This window comes from Oncorhynchus nerka, linkage group LG15 (assembly GCF_034236695.1).
Source record: "Oncorhynchus nerka isolate Pitt River linkage group LG15, Oner_Uvic_2.0, whole genome shotgun sequence".
In the NCBI taxonomy this organism is placed as follows: domain Eukaryota; kingdom Metazoa; phylum Chordata; class Actinopteri; order Salmoniformes; family Salmonidae; genus Oncorhynchus; species Oncorhynchus nerka.
In genome coordinates this window covers 30,199,887-30,217,375 of record NC_088410.1, presented here as the reverse complement: position 1 = coordinate 30,217,375, position 17,489 = coordinate 30,199,887, and the positions used below count along the sequence as shown (strand labels likewise).

The 17,489-nt window shown below is 43.8% G+C and overlaps 1 protein-coding gene across 1 annotated transcript in view; it reads left to right on the top strand.

The window, feature by feature from the left end:
- Positions 1–17,489, top strand: part of LOC115143549 (ras and Rab interactor 2-like) — a 47,953-nt gene that overhangs the window by 9,506 nt on the left and 20,958 nt on the right. Inside the window, 6 exon segments of the mRNA XM_065001494.1 lie at positions 3,163–3,353; positions 5,440–5,532; positions 10,470–10,570; positions 11,188–11,386; positions 11,593–11,713; positions 14,598–14,670. Coding sequence (XP_064857566.1) covers positions 3,282–3,353; positions 5,440–5,532; positions 10,470–10,570; positions 11,188–11,386; positions 11,593–11,713; positions 14,598–14,670 — 659 coding nt within the window. The 5' untranslated portion in view covers positions 3,163–3,281.

Below are 17,489 nucleotides of genomic sequence, written 5' to 3'. Positions count from 1 at the left end.
TAATGACATTTCCACAGTTCATTCTGCCTGAGCTGAACTGCCACTGTACTCCGCACGGCTCCGGGGCTGTCTTCCTGTTAATCCAAATACCCAGCATGCACTGTGTGTCTCATGTTATGGTTTGTGACAGAGTGTTCACCCCAGATAGTTAGGTATGCGTACATAATAGCCTACAGACAGCAGTGCTTTTGAGTTATTAGACTATAGGAACACACATCAGAGGATATGAGAGTTGCTATAGGAAATAGAATCTTCATAAAAATCAGACTGTCCCTAGAACAGGGAAAGGGGATATGTGGTGCAGTCATTTGTTAGAGACACAGTCAGAACAGTAAGGACTGCTGTCCAGGAAATGTCCTCTGCAGCAGGTACTTAGTCGATGTTTTGTTTCCTATTCTGCTAGTCGATGGCTCTCATATCAAACCAGACTTCCCCCTTTTTTAAAGACAGGCTATATTTTTATTGTACATTTATTAAACCGTGTCGTCCCGTTGAGGTCAGAAGACTTCGTTCCCAATCCCTTTTCTGCTGACAAGACACCAGGTGGAACTTACGGTTACAACGTTTTCTCAGTTGGGTTTTTACAACACACCATGGTTGGATTTATAGAGTAGTTTCCTGAGAAACTCCCTTGACAATGACCTGGCAGGGTGAAGGAACATGTGTTCCTCCGTTATCACTGTGTTCCCCAGCCTAAATAAAACAGCCATGCAGAACTGGAGATAACCCCATGTCTCTGTGAGCCAGTCAGGAAACAGCAGGCCTGTATAACGACAGGCTTCCAGTCACAGACAGGCGGACCAGCTGGGGATAGGGATGGACTGAAAACGCCTTTCACTTCAGGTCCACGGTCAGGTTTCTTTACAGTCTTTCATAATGGTAACGATAATCTCTGTATTTTAGTATGGGAGGCTCATTTGAGAACAAATAGAAGACATGGTTTCTGTTTGGAACGGGAGAATGCGGTGAAATGTTGAATGATGGTGACACACTTAAAAGCCTCCATTACCCTGCACACAACACCGTGCAGAACTGATGAACAAGTTCCCAATTAAATCTGCTGAACTCCAGCTGAGAATGTCTTAGCACAGAGACTCCTGCCAGTACTGTGTTATCTGACAGGAAACTAGGCCATTCCTCTCCTCTGTTTCTTTTATTCTCTTTTCTGGGGGATCACTTCCTTCCTGTTGGAGATGAAAGTGAATAGGACATCTCACTGAACTGCTGCCAGAGAGAGAAGAGAGAGAAGAGAGAGGAGAGAGAGGAAAGAGAGAGGAGAGAGAGAGAGAGAGAGAGAGAGAGAGAGAGAGAGGAGAGAGAGAGGAGAGAGAGGAGAGAAGAGAGAGAGAGGAGAGAGGGAGGGAGAGAGAGAGGAGAGAGAGAGAGAGAGAGAGAGAGGAGAGAGAGAGGGCAGGGGTCCTGCTAAAGGCTTCAGCGTAGAATGGAGAGAGAGGGGAGAGAGGGGAGAGAGGAGAGAGAGGAGGAGAGAGGGGTGCACAACTGTCCCCTTTCATCTACAGCCTCCAAATAACACCCCTCCACTATGCATACACATTTTGTGCGTACACAAACACACTTTCATTCTCCAAAATAAACAAACACACACACACACACACACACATACAGAAGAGTAATGTCTTGCAGCCCTAGGTGTGAGCATAACCAGGGGATAACGCAGGTTAACATTTATTGGGTAGAATTTTATCCTGGAGGCAGAACTGGGTTATTTCCACTAGATGGGACAGCTGCAATGTCAACATTGGCTGTATTGTAAAAATTCTAAAATGAGCTTTTTGTTTTTAATTTTAGATGAAGGTTATTCATTAGGGTTAGCAGTGGGGTACATCCATTTGAATTCAATCACTTTTTGACAGCACCCCTTTTGATTTGAACGAAACCTTCCATACATATTTGCCCATTGTGGAAGTGCTCAGAAAGTTTCAGTTGAGATTTATCCAATTTAAATCATAGATTATGGGTGTCATGATCATTGATGTAATTTCAATCATAGAAATATATTTCATAGAATGGACCTATCCCTTCAGACCACTGCAGTTTAGCCGGTACACCATTGAAATTGAAATTGAATTGACATTTGAACTTCTAATTCAAATCAAATGTTATTTGTCAAATACACATGGTTAGCAGATGTACAGTGCCTTGCGAAAGTATTCGGCCCCCTTGAACTTTGCGACCTTTTGCCACATTTCAGGCTTCAAACATAAAGATATAAAACTGTATTTTTTTGTGAAGAATCAACAACAAGTGGGACACAATCATGAAGTGGAACGACATTTATTGGATATTTCAAACTTTTTTAACAAATCAAAAACTGAAACATTGGGCGTGCAAAATTCTCTGATGCATTCTCTGATGTGTGGACCTCCAACCATCTTTGTGGTACTATTTGAAAGGTGAGGTTTTTATTTTAATCCCATTTTAATACATTATTCAGCCAAAATATGACACCATCCCTGTATTAAAGAGCATATTGTGTCACAACTGATGGCAGGCACAACACAAAAACCTCAGATGGTGTAAAATATGGTCTAAGCTACAACAGTTTACAAATATTTTGATAATTGAGGTAAAACAAAATGACATACAAAGTTTAGTTTAAATCAAAAGGAATGCTGTCAAAAAGTGATTGAATTCAAATGTCTTAACCCTGCACTTAACCATACTGGGTTAAGGTTAGGGTTAGGTTTAAAATCAGACTTTATGACTTTATAGCTGTGCCAGCTAGTGACCATTCTGCAGAGCTGCCTCCAGAACAAGATTCATGACAAAACGCTAACCTGCGCAGATAAAATTGTTGATAAATGCCCTTGTTTGGTCTATGGGAGAGGAAATTAAAAGTTATTGTAACATCAAGGGTACATCAAGGTTCACTGAAAGACTGAAACAGGCCAAACAGCCTGTATTAACTTACCATGGGAAAAAGGGGTGGAATAACAATGTTGGAACCATGGCTGTAATTGCTGGAACATAGATTAAATGAAAGGACATGGGAAAGAAGCTAGCTAGAGGGACAGAGAGAAGGAAGGAGTTTGATACTGTCCTACTTAGCCTCTGTCATTTGTTGACTTGCTGTGGCCATAGATGGAATTTTCTCCAGTCTCACCACAGCTAATCTGGCTGTCTGTTTGTTTGACCCCATAGGACTCCAGCCGACGTCAACACGGACGTCTAGACCTAAACACAGACGTCTAGACCTAAACACAGACGTCTAGACCTAAACACAGACGTCTAGACCTAAACACAGACGTCTAGACCTAAGCATGGCTGCTACGCTGCCATCTACACTGCCCAGACCAGACTGTCATATGGACAGGAGTGGGAGCTTGTTTAAGGTAAGTGAAGGTTACTCTTGTTAGAGTACAAAGATGAGAGAGAGAACGGGACGAGATAAGACAAGGGGATGTTGGTGATGGTATTACATCAGAGAGACAGAGACAGAGGGGGTTCCTAATCCAGAGCCTCCGGCGATGATCCACGGTCCGGTTCCTCCGGCGATGATCCACAGTCTGGTTCCTCCGGCGACGATCCACGGTCCGGTTCCTCCGGCGATGATCCACTGTCCGGTTCCTCCGGCGACGATCCACGGTCCGGTTCCTCCGGCGACGATCCACTGTCTGGTACCTCCGGCGACGATCCACAGTCTGGTTCCTCCGGCGATGATCCACAGTCTGGTTCCTCCGGCGACAATCCACGGTCCGGTTCCACAGAAGCGGAGGGATCAGCGTGCGGAGCGGGGGCTATGTCCCAAACCGGAGCCACCACCGAGGATAGATGCCCACCCGAACCCTCTTCTATAGAGTTTGGTTTTGCGTCCGGAGTCCGCACCTTTGGGGGGGGGGGTACTGTCACGCCCTGACCTTAGAGTTTTTGACCGAGTGTGGTTCCCAATCAGAGGCAGCTGTCTATCGTTGTCTCTGATTGGGAATCATACTTAGGCAGCCTTTTTCCCACCTAATGTTGTGGGTAATTATTTCTTTTTTGTGTGTGTTTGTGTGCGTCACGGTTGCGTCACGTTCGGTTTCTGTTTATCTGTTGTTTTTGTGAAGGTTTCAGTTTATAAAAAATTTGGAATTACATGCACGCTGCGCCTTGGCTCATCTATGACAGGGAGTTTGAAGACAGTGAACGTGACAGGTAGAGCCTATAAGAAGAAGAACAACAACAATTCCCTGTCTGCTCTCTCAATGTGGCCAGAAACTGAATTTCCATCAGCCCCACCACCAACTGTATGTGTTTGTGCTTGACTCCATATACACTCTCAGAAAAAAAGTACTGAATTGTACTTAAAGTGTACAAATGCTTGTCACTGTAGTGGTACCCTGTAAGGTATGTCTATTGTTCCATTATTTGTAGGTATGTAATTGGAGTCTTGCAGTTTGTATCTTAAAAGAGCCTAAATATACAAATCTGCCTTTTTAGGGTACCACCACAGTGACAAAGCCGTTTGTTCCTTTTAAGTGGCAAAAAATGTACCACTTCTCTATACCAAGGCCCTCATGTGTACACGCCTCTCCGCCATCCTACTTCTGACACCAATTTAGCGAATTCGGTGGGTTGTTCCGACCGGGATTCAAACCTGCGTCCAGCAACTGCAAAGCCAACACCTTAACCAGTAAGCCAAGTGATACCTATTGACAAGGTCTCTCAGTGTTTGGTTAAGGTTGCTACAATATTAATTACAGCTCTTTATTGTCGCATGCGTTTCTGTTGCCTTTATAAAGACTTCAGAACTGGCTGCGGACATGCTCACACTTGAACTAACATAACCACAGACCACTTAAACTGGTACAACATTTCCAATCACGGGTGGCCAAAAATAACTAACTGAAACCACGCCCCCACTAAACCATACCTCCGATGAGTGTATAAAAAGGTACCATTATACTAGATTATCCGCACATGTACCCTAAAAGGTACCATTATACTAGATTATCCGCACATGTACCCTAAAAGGTACCATTATACTAGATTATACGCACATGTACCCTAAAAGGTACCATTATACTAGATTATCCGCACATGTACCCTAAAAGGTACCATTATACTAGATTATCCACACATGTACCCTAAAAGGTACCATTATACTAGATTATCCACACATATACCCTAAAAGGTACCGAACAGTGCCATGTGAGCTCATATGTCGGCAGGGTAGCCTAGTGGTTAGAGCGTTGGACTAGTAACCGAAAGGTTGCAAGTTCGAATCCCCGAGCTGACAAGGTACAAATCTGTCGTTCTGCCCCTGAACAGGCAGTTAACCCACTGTTAACTGGCTGTCATTGAAAATAAGAATATGTTCTTAACTGACTTGCCTAGTTAAATAAAGGTAAAAAATTCAATCTGAAGGTAAATTTTATATTTTTGTAACCCAGGGAAAAATACTGTACCCTAACCGTACCCTTTTCTCCGAGGGTGTAGGTCTCAGATGGACTCACAGACTCAGACCTAAGCATGTCTGCTATGCTGCCCAGACCAGACTGTCATACGGACAGGAGAGGAAGCTTCTTTAAGGTAAGTTAAGTTTACTCTTATGTTTATCCGTTAGCTTACTTTTGTTCCAAGGTTTATCTTATGTTGCCACATAGTGTAATAGCGCTCAAGTTGAGGACAGATGGAGAGTGTGAGGATTGAACAATGCCTGCTGCGGTCGTTGTAATCATGACAAATGCACACACAGCAACCATACAATACAAAGACACACACACACACACACACACACACCATGGAGTAGTTGTCAGCCCTTTATGCAGCCTCTGGTTAAACCCTTGCATGACGTTGTTTTAGGAACACGGTCTATTCCTAGAAACATAATGAGAGCACGGTCCATTCCGCTGTGTCTTAGTTTCATACTGCTGTTTCTTCCATCAGTATCCTCTCCCTTCATCTCTCCCTCTTTAGTCAGACCACACTAACTGCCTCTGAGAGTTATCCAATCGTCATGTCATAATCGTTCTGTTATCCAATCTTCATGACTGCAGTGGGCTATCCGCTATATATCCGGTAATAGAAGGATGCCTTATACTGCAACTGTTGTGTATTTAGCCATATACTGTTGCTTCAGTAGATAACGTTTACACAAGGTGTCTACAGTAAACAGATGATTGAGACGAGGTTATGGATGTGTGATGCAAAGAGCTACGGAGGCTTACAGAGTGAATGGATACACTGACAGATGGACGTGAGATTGTACTGTCTCTTCTTATCTCTTTTCTTCCTCTGTCTCTCCATCCTCTCTATCTCTCTCTCTCTCTCTCTCTCTCTCTCTCTTTCTCCCTCTCTCCACTCTTCCTAGCCCCAGTGAAAGTGCTCTCTCTCTCTCTCTCTCGCTTTCTCCCTCTCTCCACTCTTCCTAGCCCCAGTGAAAGCGCTCTCTCTCTCTCTCTTTCTCCCTCTCTCCACTCTTCCTAGCCCCAGTGAAAGCGCTCTCTCTCTCTCTTTCTCCCTCTCTCCACTCTTCCTAGCCCCAGTGAAAGCTCTCTCTGTAGGTCAAAACAACATAGTTCCCCATTGACTCCATCATCACTGGCTTCCTAGCCCCAGCCCATGAAGCGCTTACCTCTCTGCACTCATTAAAGAGCTCACTCTTCCTAGCCCATTTAAAGTCTCTTGTAGGTCAAAACAACATAGTTCAAATTGGTGCCACCTTAAGACATTGAACTCCATCATCATGGCTTTAACTATTCAGCCCATGCAGAGAATCGAGCTTTTGACTGGGCTCCGAATCTGCACTCATTAAAGAGCCTGGAGAGTTAATGACAAGCACCATTCTTGTTGTTGGCCAGTGGAGAGAGCACAGCCCTCCTGAGAGAGAGAAAGACTGTGGAAAGAGAGAGCGAGTGAGAGAGGGAAAAAGCATTGTATCCAATGTGATGTGATTGATAAAAATGGGGGGAAAAAAGAGAAAGAAGGAGGTGGGTGAAGGGTAAGAGAGAAAGATAGATAAAGAGAGATATGGAAGGATATGTGTTATTTTTCCTCCGCATATTCCTGGGCACCAGTAGTTTCAACCTCCCCGGGAAGGAGTGGTCCACCCTCAATAGGTTCAGGACTGTCCACATCCCATGCCTCGCCAAATCAAATGTTATTAGTCACATGCGCCGAATACAACAGGTAGACCTTACAATGAAATGCTTACTTATAAGCCCCTAACCAACAATGCAGTTTAAAAAATATGAATTAAGAATGAAAAGGGACAAGTATCTAAAGAGCAGCAGTAATATAACAATAGCAAGACTATATAAAGGGCGTTCCGGTACAGAGTCAATGTGCGGGGGCACTGGTTAGTCTAGGTAGTTGAGGTAATATGTACATGTAGGTAGAGTTACTAAAGTGACTATGCAGATATAATGACAGAGAGTAGCAGCGGTGTAAAAGAGGGGGGGCAATGCAAATAGTCTGGGGAGCCATTTGATTAGATGTTCAGGAGAATTATGGTTTGGGGGTAGAAGCTGTTTAGAAGCCTCTTGGACCTAGACTTGGAGCTCCGGTACTGGTTGCCACGCGGTAGCAGAAAGAACAGTCTATGACTAGGGTGGCTGGAGCCTTTGGCAATTTTTAGGTCCTTCCTCTGACACCGCCTGGTAAAGAGGTCCTGGATCGCAGGAAGCTTGGCCCCAGTTGATGTACTGGGCCGTTCGCACTACCCTCTGTAGTGCCTTGCGGTCGGAGGCCGAGCAGTTGCCATACCAGGCAGTGATGCAACCAGTCAGGATGCTCTCGATGGTGCAGCTGTAGAACCTTTTGAGGATCTGAGGACCCATGCCAAATCTTTTCAGTCTCCTGAGGGGGAATAGGTTTTGTCGTGCCCTCTTCTCAACTACCTTGGTATGCTTGGACCATGTTAGTTTTTGGTGATGTGGACGCCAAGGAACTTGAAGCTCTCAACCTGCTCCACTACAGCCCCGTCGATGAGAATGGAGGCGTGCTCTGTCCTCCATTTCCTGTAGTCCACAATCATCTCCTTTGCCTTGATCAAGTTGAGGGGAGAGGTTGTTATCCTAGCACCACACGGCCAGGTCTCTGACCTCCTCCATATAGGCTGTCTCGTCGTTGTCGGTGATCAGGCCTACCACTGTTGTGTCCTCGGCAAATGTAATGATGGTGTTGGAGTCGTGCCTGACCATGCAGTCATGAGTGAACAGGGAGTACAGGAGGGGACTGAGTACACACCCTTGAGGGGCCCCCATGTGGAGGATCAGCATGGCAGATGTGTTGTTCCCTACCCTCACCACCTGGGGGGCGGCCCGTCAGGAAGTCCAGGATCCAGTTGCAGAGGGAGGTGTTTAGTTCCAGCGTCCTAAGCTTATTGATGAACTTTGAGGGCTCTATGGTGTTGAATGCTGAGCTGTAGTCAATAAACAGCATTCTCACATAGATGTTCATAGTTGTGTCCAAGTGGGAAAGGGCAGTGTGGAGTGCAATAGAGATTGCATCATCTGTGGATCTGTTTGGGCGGAATGCAAATTGGAGTGGGTCTAGGGTTTCTGGGATAATGGTATTGATGTGAGCCATGAAAGCACTTGATGGCTACAGACGCATTAAAGCAAGCCCCCATGTGCCTGTGGGGTGGAGCAAACCATGCACCACATTTCTGAAGTCTGTCCAATCTAAAAACTCAGTGGATGCCTACTCACCCTCAACACAGCAGGACCGGAAACAATCGCTTGGCTAAGGGACTTTGTTTTCGCTAAATAAAATATATAAGTGGTTCCACTATAAAAGTCATTGGGCTGAAACAGGGCCTGTATATATGCTGCCATTTACTTCCATAGCAGGGCACTATGCCCAGAGTAGACCTTTGACAATTGAAGACCTTTCATAATAAATGTGTTCATTTGACCTCATTTTCTGGGAGAGGGGTCTCTCTCACCCTCTCTCCCTGTCTAATTTTCTGGGAGAGGGGTCTCTCTCACCCTCTTTCCCTGTCTAATTTTCTGGGAGAGGAGTCTCTCTCACCCTCTCTCCCTGTCTAATTTTCTTTCAGACTCTCTTGTTCTTTCTCTGTCTCTCTCTCTCCCTCTTTCTTTTTCTCTCTCTCCCTCTCTCTATCTCTCTCTTTCAGACTGTCATTCTATGTCTTTCTTTGTCTCTCTCATTCTCTGTTTGTCTCTCTTCAGTTTAGAACTATACTCAGCTCTGTCTTAGCTGACTAACGTTTTAAAAGACGTCAGACCACCAGAGACAGAGACAGAGCTGGCTCCACATAGTCCCTGTTATAGTGTAGTAACAGGGGGAACCAGTGGTCTGTGGTTAGTGGTTATAGTGGTCTGGACTGTGCAGCTATGGGAAGTGCAATAGCTTAGATGATCTAAGGTCAGTTTTGTGTTTTCCCCACCAATCGTTCATGATGGGATTGGGAAACAGTAGGCTGATCCTAGATCTGTGACTATTGGCAACTTCTACTCAGAACAAACGATTAGGGGGTCTGTGGTGTGGGAAATATTTCCACCTAGTGGTCAGATTATGTAACACAGTTGGTAAGAACCTACAGGCTTCTCTTCTTTCCTTGTTTCCTTACCTTCATATTCACTCATGTAGAAACACAAACTAGTGAGAGAAACACCTTAAAAGCCTACTTGCCCTGAAAGGAGGAATTGAGACAAGGAGAGAAAGCCGCTTAAGACTATTGATATGGACCCATGGTGTCAAACCCTAGAAATATAGTTTGACAAGAAACAACATATTCAGTTTTGATGTCATTGTAGTCCAATGCGGATTTATCTTCACTATGGAAATAGCCTGTCAGCTAAGATAGAGGTTTATCCATCAAACACTGTTGGCCTGAGTCACTTCCTCCTTCCTCTTTGTCCCTCTCCTTGGCTTGCATCCCAAATGGCACCCTATTCCCTATGTAGTGGGAAAAGGACTCTGGTCAAAAGTAGTGCACTACATAGGGAATAGGGTGTCATGTTGGGATGCAAATTGTGTTAGCATAGCTAGCTATCTGCCAGATGTTTACGCTTCCCTTGATAAGGATTAGATTAGGAGACGTTTAGCCCTGTTAACTAACATGTGTTTATTGTATCTGTGGGAGATAGAGAGATTGTGTGTGTGTGGGGGGGGGGGGGGGGGTTTCCTGTCCCAAGGAGGGAAGTGAGGTATACACAGGAAAAGTGACTAACCATTTCCCTGCTCCTGGCTTTTTCATGTTGTGCCTCCCTATCTATTTGTGAGGGACACTGCTCCATTTGCTTTCTCTCTCTCTACCTCTCTCTTTTCATTTTACTTTCAACCTTTCTCAATGTCTGTTTTCATTCTTTACCTTTACGTTGATCACTCTCTATCTCTCTCTCCATCTTACTCACAAAATCTGTTTAGTTTGCTCTCACTTTCTCACCCTCTCCTCCTTCTCTGACCTAGTCCCTCTCTCCTTCTCTGACCTAGTCCCTCTCTCCTTCTCCCGTGTACACTCATTCACTCCCTCTCTTTCTCTCCTCCTCTGTGTGTAGCTGATAGACACGTTTGCGTTGGAGATAGGGGAGCTGAAGCAAGAGATGGTCCAGACCTCCCCAACAGAGGACAGAGACCCATACCCTATGGTTCTACAGGGGTAAGTCCAATCCTCCTCTCCTCCTTTCATCCTCTTCTTCTTGCTTATTTATCTTATTAGGACTCTTAGTACACATTGTTGTCAATGTTTGAATATAAGACATTTAGAGATGGGGAGCCTTGAGTGCGGCAAATGAAAGGGATAGTAGACTACATTTTATTTGCGTCACTATTCACATCCTAAATGGTCCTTTGTGGAACACTGCATCATGTCCTCTTTCACCAGAAGATGGAGACAGTGCCTTATTTTCTCTTTTTATTTTCTCTCTCTCTCTCTCGCTCTCTCTTTCTCTCTCTCGCTCTCTCTCTCTCTGTCTGTCTGTCTGTCTCTCTCTGTCTGTCTGTCTGTCTGTCTGTCTGTCTGTCTGTCTGTCTGTCTGTCTGTCTGTCTGTCTGTCTGTCTGTCTGTCTGTCTGTCTGTCTGTCTGTCTGTCTGTCTGTCTGTCTGTCTGTCTGTCTGTCTGTCTGTCTGTCTGTCTGTCTCTCTCTCTCTCTCTCTCTCTCTCTCTCTCTCTCTCTCTCTCTCTCTCTCTATCTCTCACACACACACATATACTCACTCACACACACACACACACACATATTCTCTGTCTCTCTCTCCCTTTCATTCTCTATCAGGTTGGAGGGGGAGTTGAGCGGGGTTTACCTCCAGTCCTCGCCCTGTGCTGGCACCAGTGGTGAAAGGGATTCTGGGTACGACTCCCTGCGTAGGAGGATGAGTGTGCTGGACAGACTGAGGCATACGCACCCCGTGTGGCTCCTGCTCACTCTCAGTGACACGGAGGCCACACATATACTGCTGCAGCAGCCTCCAGGGGTGAGAGGGTCAAGGTTCAAGTGTCACGAGGTCACAGTATGACCGTTGTTATTGTCGGGCTTGTATATGATCATTTTTCGAATACGAACAGAAAAGGTGATTAAAGCTGATGGACAGGTGTGAACATGTGGATTAGTGATGTCACTGATGTGACTCTTTGAAAGGTCAACCCTTAATGAGCCTGTCTGTCTCTCTCGCCTGTCCAGGTATTCCTGGTGAGGAAATCATCCACTCTTCAGAGGAAAGTTCTGTCTCTAAGGGTCAGTGATGATGACGCCTCAGGAGGAGCCGGCATCTGTGACTTCCCTGTCAGAGAGAGTCAGTACAGTGAGTGTCATAATGGAACAGCGTGCAGACTATTTATTTTGTTTACTAAACCTCTATACATCCAGCAGTGACGTCCCAAAGCCCAGCTAACACTCCTGATTGGCTATAGTACAAGAAACAGCCTAGTCATTAAATTAATTGAACCTTTATTTATCATAACATTTCAGTTAAGAAAAAAAATGGTATTTACAATGACGACCCGGGCTAGTACCTAAACCAAATGATTAATTGTCTTTTGCAAAAGGAGCGTTTACTTACATTCAGCTACTGTGCATAGTTTATCAACAGATGCATGACTCAGCATGTTTTCAATTCACCCAGCTGTGCATTTCTCAGACAACAAACAGCCGATACAATGAATCATACCATGACTGTAATCATAGGTCACCTACACTACCGTTCAAAAGTTTGGGGTCACTTAGAAATGTCCTTGTTTTTGAAAGAAAATTACTTTTGTTTGTCCATTAAAATTACATCAAATTGATCAGAAATACAGTGTAGACATTGTTAATGTTGTAAATTACTATTTTAGCTGGAAACGGCTGATTTTTAATGGAATATCTACATAGGCGTACAGAGGCCCATTATCAGCAACCATCACTCCTGTGTTCCAATGGCACGTTGTGTTAGCTAATCCAAGTTTATCATTTTAAATGGCTAATTGATCATTAGAAACCCCTTTTGCAATTATGTTAGCACAGCTGAAAACTGTTGTTCTGATTAAAGAAGCAATAAACCTGGCTTTCTTTAGACTAGTTGAGTATCTGGAGCATCAGCATTTGTGGGTTTGATTACAGGCTCAAAATGACCGGAAACAAAGAACTGTCCTCTGAAACTCGTCAGTCTATTCTTGTTCTGACAAATAAAGGCTATTCCATGCGAGAAATTGCCAAGAAACTGTGTACTTCTCCCTTCACAGAACAGCGCAAACTGGCTCTAACCAGAATAGAAAGAGGAGTGGGAGGCCCCAGTGCACAACTGAGCAAGAGGACAAGTACATTAGAGTGTGTAGTTTGAGAAACGGATGCCTCACAAGTCCTCAACTGGCAGCTTCATTAAATAGTACCCGCAAAACACCAGCCTCAACGTCAACAGTGAAGAGGCGACTCCGGGATGCTGGCCTTCTCGGCAGAGTTGCAAAGAACAAGCCATATCTCAGACTGGCCAATATAAAGAAAAGATTAAGATGGGCAAAAGAACACAGACACTGGACAGAGGAAGATTGGATAAAAGGGTTATGGACATACCAGTCTAAAAAAAATGAAAAGATCCTGGAGGAGTGCTTGACACCATCTGTCAATCATGGTGGAGGCAATATGATGGTCTGGGGGTGCTTTGGTGTTGTTAAAGTGGGAGATTTGTACAGGGTAAAAGGGATCTTGAAGAAGGAAGGCTATCACTCCATTTTACAACGCCATGCCATATACCCTGTGGACGGCGCTTAATTGGAGCCAATTTCCTCCTACAGCAGGACAATGACCCAAAGCACAGCTCCAAACTATGCAATGACTATTTAGGGAAGAAGCAGCCAGCTGGTATTCTGTCTATAATGGAGTGACCAGCACAGTCACCGGACCTCAACCCTATTGAGCTGTTGTGGGAGCAGCTTGATCGTAAGACGTGCCCATTGAGCCAATCCAACGTGTGGGAGGTGCTTCAGGAAGCATGGGGTGAAATCTCTTCAGATTACCTCAACAAATGGACAACTAGAAGCCAAAGGCCTGCAAGGCTGTAATTGCTGCAAATGGAGGATTCTTTGACGAAAGCAAAGTTTGAAGGACACAATTATTATTTAAATTATAAATCATTATTTATAACCTTGTCATTGTCTTGACTATATTTCCTATTCATTTTGCATCTCATTTCATGTATGTTTTAATGGAAAACAAGGACATTTTTAAGTGACCCCAAACTTTTGAACGGTAGTGTACCTTTAACCATGTCCCATCTTGCCTTTACCTCAAAACTCACACAGACACACACACACACACACACACACACACACACACACACACACACACACACACACACACACACACACACATACACACACACATACACACATACACACATATACACACACACACACACATACACACACATACACACACACACACATACACACATACACACACACACACACACATACACACACACACACACACACACACACACACTCTCTCGTTTATGTTGGCGTTCCATAGATGATTCCTTTGACTTGTTTCCACCACTGCTGAAAAATGTGACTCTCTCTCACATTGCTCAAAGTGCTAATCTTGATCATAAAACAGTACTGCCTTGATACAGACACACACACACACACACACACACACTGTATTTATTTTAGGGAAAATGTCATGTAGCATTTGCCTATTATCTATTGGGTGTGTTCTCTTTCGAGAGATCTCTTTCGGGGTTACAACAAAACAACTGCATGAGTAATGGGATTGTAGTAGCTGACATACCAGATGAATGATGACATACCAGATGTGCACGTTGGATGTCTAGGAATTTTCCACTTTTGAATGTCAACATAAAGTGTCTTCCCTGGCCTGGTTTGGCCTTTTGAATGTGGGTTGGATTTAGCCTCAAATGTTTCAATGTCCAAACTAGCATATCCAACTACTTAGAATGAAATGTAATGGGCATGCCTGCTATGTACTATAATAGAATGGACATTAACCTAACAGAACTATTGGGAGAAATTCCTCATATACTGTATTTCAAGATGGAAGCTAACCAAGACTAGATTTGGCTGTACCTCGTAATAAAGTCTGAACAGTTTTGATGTATTCTCTGTGTTCTTCCTCTGGTTGCAGCCTTTTCTCTGGAAGGATCTGGGTTCAGTTTTGATGTATTCTCTGTGTTCTTCCCCTGGTTGCAGCCTTTTCTCTGGAAGGATCTGGGATCAGTTTTGCAGACCTGTTTCGCCTGGTGGCCTTCTACTGTATCAGCAGGTACAGTCATGTTCTCAAAGTTTTCTCTCTCTATCTCTGTCTTTCTCTCTCTCTCCCTTTCTCTCTTTCTCTTTCTCTCTCTCTCCTCCCTCCGTCCCCCTCTCCCTCCGTCGCACCCTATCCCCACTCCCTCCGTCCCTCCGTCATTCCTCCCTCTGTTGCCATTCCACTGCAGTGAGAGCTACAGCAACTGCATGGAAATGGATGGTGGAAATAATAGTATTTCATTTTTTAATATATTTGGATCTCTTTTAGTCCTCATTTGGACAAATCTTCCAAGAGTCCTTAAACATCAAAATACAATTTATAACACGAACACATTTTCACATATAACAAACAGACATAATACACTAACATATTGACCCAATAAATACTCAGTCTAAAAATATATATTGATTCTTCCTCTACCGTAGTCCAGCACAACTTTCCTATGCAATATATTTAAATGGTTTTAAAGTATTGTTAACATTTATATATAGAAAGGTTTCTCTGGTTTGCTCAGTTAAATTATTCATTTTCTTTATTGCTCGAAATCTAAATGTTATTTTGCCTATTTCTCTTTTCTGTCTGGATAGCACATAGATGGTGGACAATCTATTCCTAGTATTTACTGAATGTCTGTCTCTTACCAACTGAATACCGTTGTGAATAGAGTTTGGCCATTTTAAATGGTGTATATTATGAAATAAAATAAGCATGTTTTTTTCAATTATCTTGTTGATTGATGACCAACCAAGAGCATTGCGCATGACTACAACAGAAGAACCATATCTCCACCTTAAAACACATCTTTGGGCTAGGTGTCCCGCTAGTGTCCCACCACGACAACATCCGATGAAATTGCAGAGCGCGAAATTCAAAATACAAAAATCGTAATATTAAACATTCATGAAAATACATGTGTCTTACATCGTTTAAAAGCTTAACTTCTTGTTAATCCAACCGCATTGTGAGATTTCAAAAAGGCTTTACGGCAAAAGCATTCCATGTGATTATCTGAGGACAGTGCCCCACATCAAAATACTTTTCCAAACAAGCACAGGCGTCACAAAAATCACAAATAGCGATAAAATAAATCACTTACCTTTGAAGATCTTCCTCTGTTTGCAATCCCAAGGGTCCCAGCTATACAACAATTGTTCGATAAAGTCCTTCTTTATATCCCAAAAATGTCAGTTTAGTTAGCGCGCTTCATTCAGTAATCCACTCATTCAACATGCATACAAATGAATCCAAAAATGTATCGGTAAAGTTTGTCCAAACAAGTCAAACGATGTTTCTAATTAATCCTCAGGTATTCTAATATCTAAATAAACGATGACATTTCGGATGGAGAATAGTATGTTCAATAGGGAAGATAAATAACGAAGAGCGAGCACCTCATTCATGCACGCCTCATTCACACAAGACTACTTTTCTAATGAGAGACACCTTGGAAAAACTACAACTACTCGTTCGTTTAAAAAAACAACAACCCTAAAACTCTTTCTAAAGACTGTTGACATCTAGTGGAAGCCATAGGAACTGCAATCTGGGAGAAATGTATTCGTATATCCCATAGACTAGCATTGAAATGGCCTGTGACCTCAAAAATACATTTTCCGGATGGATTATCCTGGGGTTTGAGCCTGCCTTATCAATTCTCTTATACTCACAGACATTATTTTAACAGTTTTAGAATGTTAGAGTATTATCTATCCAATGCTACAAATTATATGCATATCCTAGCTTCTGGGCCTGAGTAACAGGCTGTTTACTTTGGGCACATCATTCATCCGAATGTCCAAATACTGCCCCCTAGCCCTAAGTTATTACAACAATCCTTGCTGCTTTGTTCTGTGCAATCTGCAGCCTCCTAATTTCACTTGCTCATGCATTTCCCCAGACCACATAACAGTAGTTCACCTGACTCTCAATTAATGCTTGTGTTGTTTGCTTAAGAATCTTTCCTCAGGGGCCTCCCGGGTGGCGCAGTGGTTAAGGGCGCTGTACTACCAGAGACTCTGGGTTCATGCCCAGGCTCTGTCGTAACCGGCCGCGACCGGGAGGTCCGTGGGGCGACGCACAATTGGCCTAGCGTTGTCCGGGTTAGGGAGGGCTTGGCCGGTAGGGATATTCTTGTCTCATCGCGCACCAGCGACCCCCGTTGCGGGCCAGGCGCAGTGCGCGCTATCCAAGGTTGCCAGGTGCATGGTGTTTCCTCCGACACATTGGTGCGGCTGGCTTCCGGGTTGGATGCGCCCCGTGTTAAGAAGCAGTGCGGCTTGGTTGGGTTGTGTATCGGAGGACTCATGACCTTCAACCTTCGTCTCTCCCGTACGGGAGTTGTAGCGATGAGACAAGATAGTAGCTACTAAACAATTGTATACCATGAAATTGGGGAGAAAAAGGGGTAAAATTCAACAAAAACACACAAAAAATGAAAATAATCTTTCCTGGTCCTTCTGATCATGCTTGCTGTTTTAATATATATTTTTTTAGATAGATGAGTTATTTGAGATGACCATGATAAGCAGTTGTCTAGCTGCACTCCCAGTAGTTTGGTTTCTGCCACTTCCTCAATTTGTACTCCCTTTTCCTAGTGGAACCCACTCCCTGATATTCTCCAAATCTCCTTGCTGTACCTGTTGAACCAATTGTCTTACTGTATAAATTGTAGTATTATCTGCAAATATAGTAGCTTGAGTTTCAGATAAGGCATAAGGAAGGTTGTTGGTATGTATTAAATAAAGAAGTGGCCCAAGGCAGCTGCCCTGCGGTATTCCACAATTTCAAGCATGGGGGAAGAAAATGAACCATTGATATAGGTGGACTGTTTT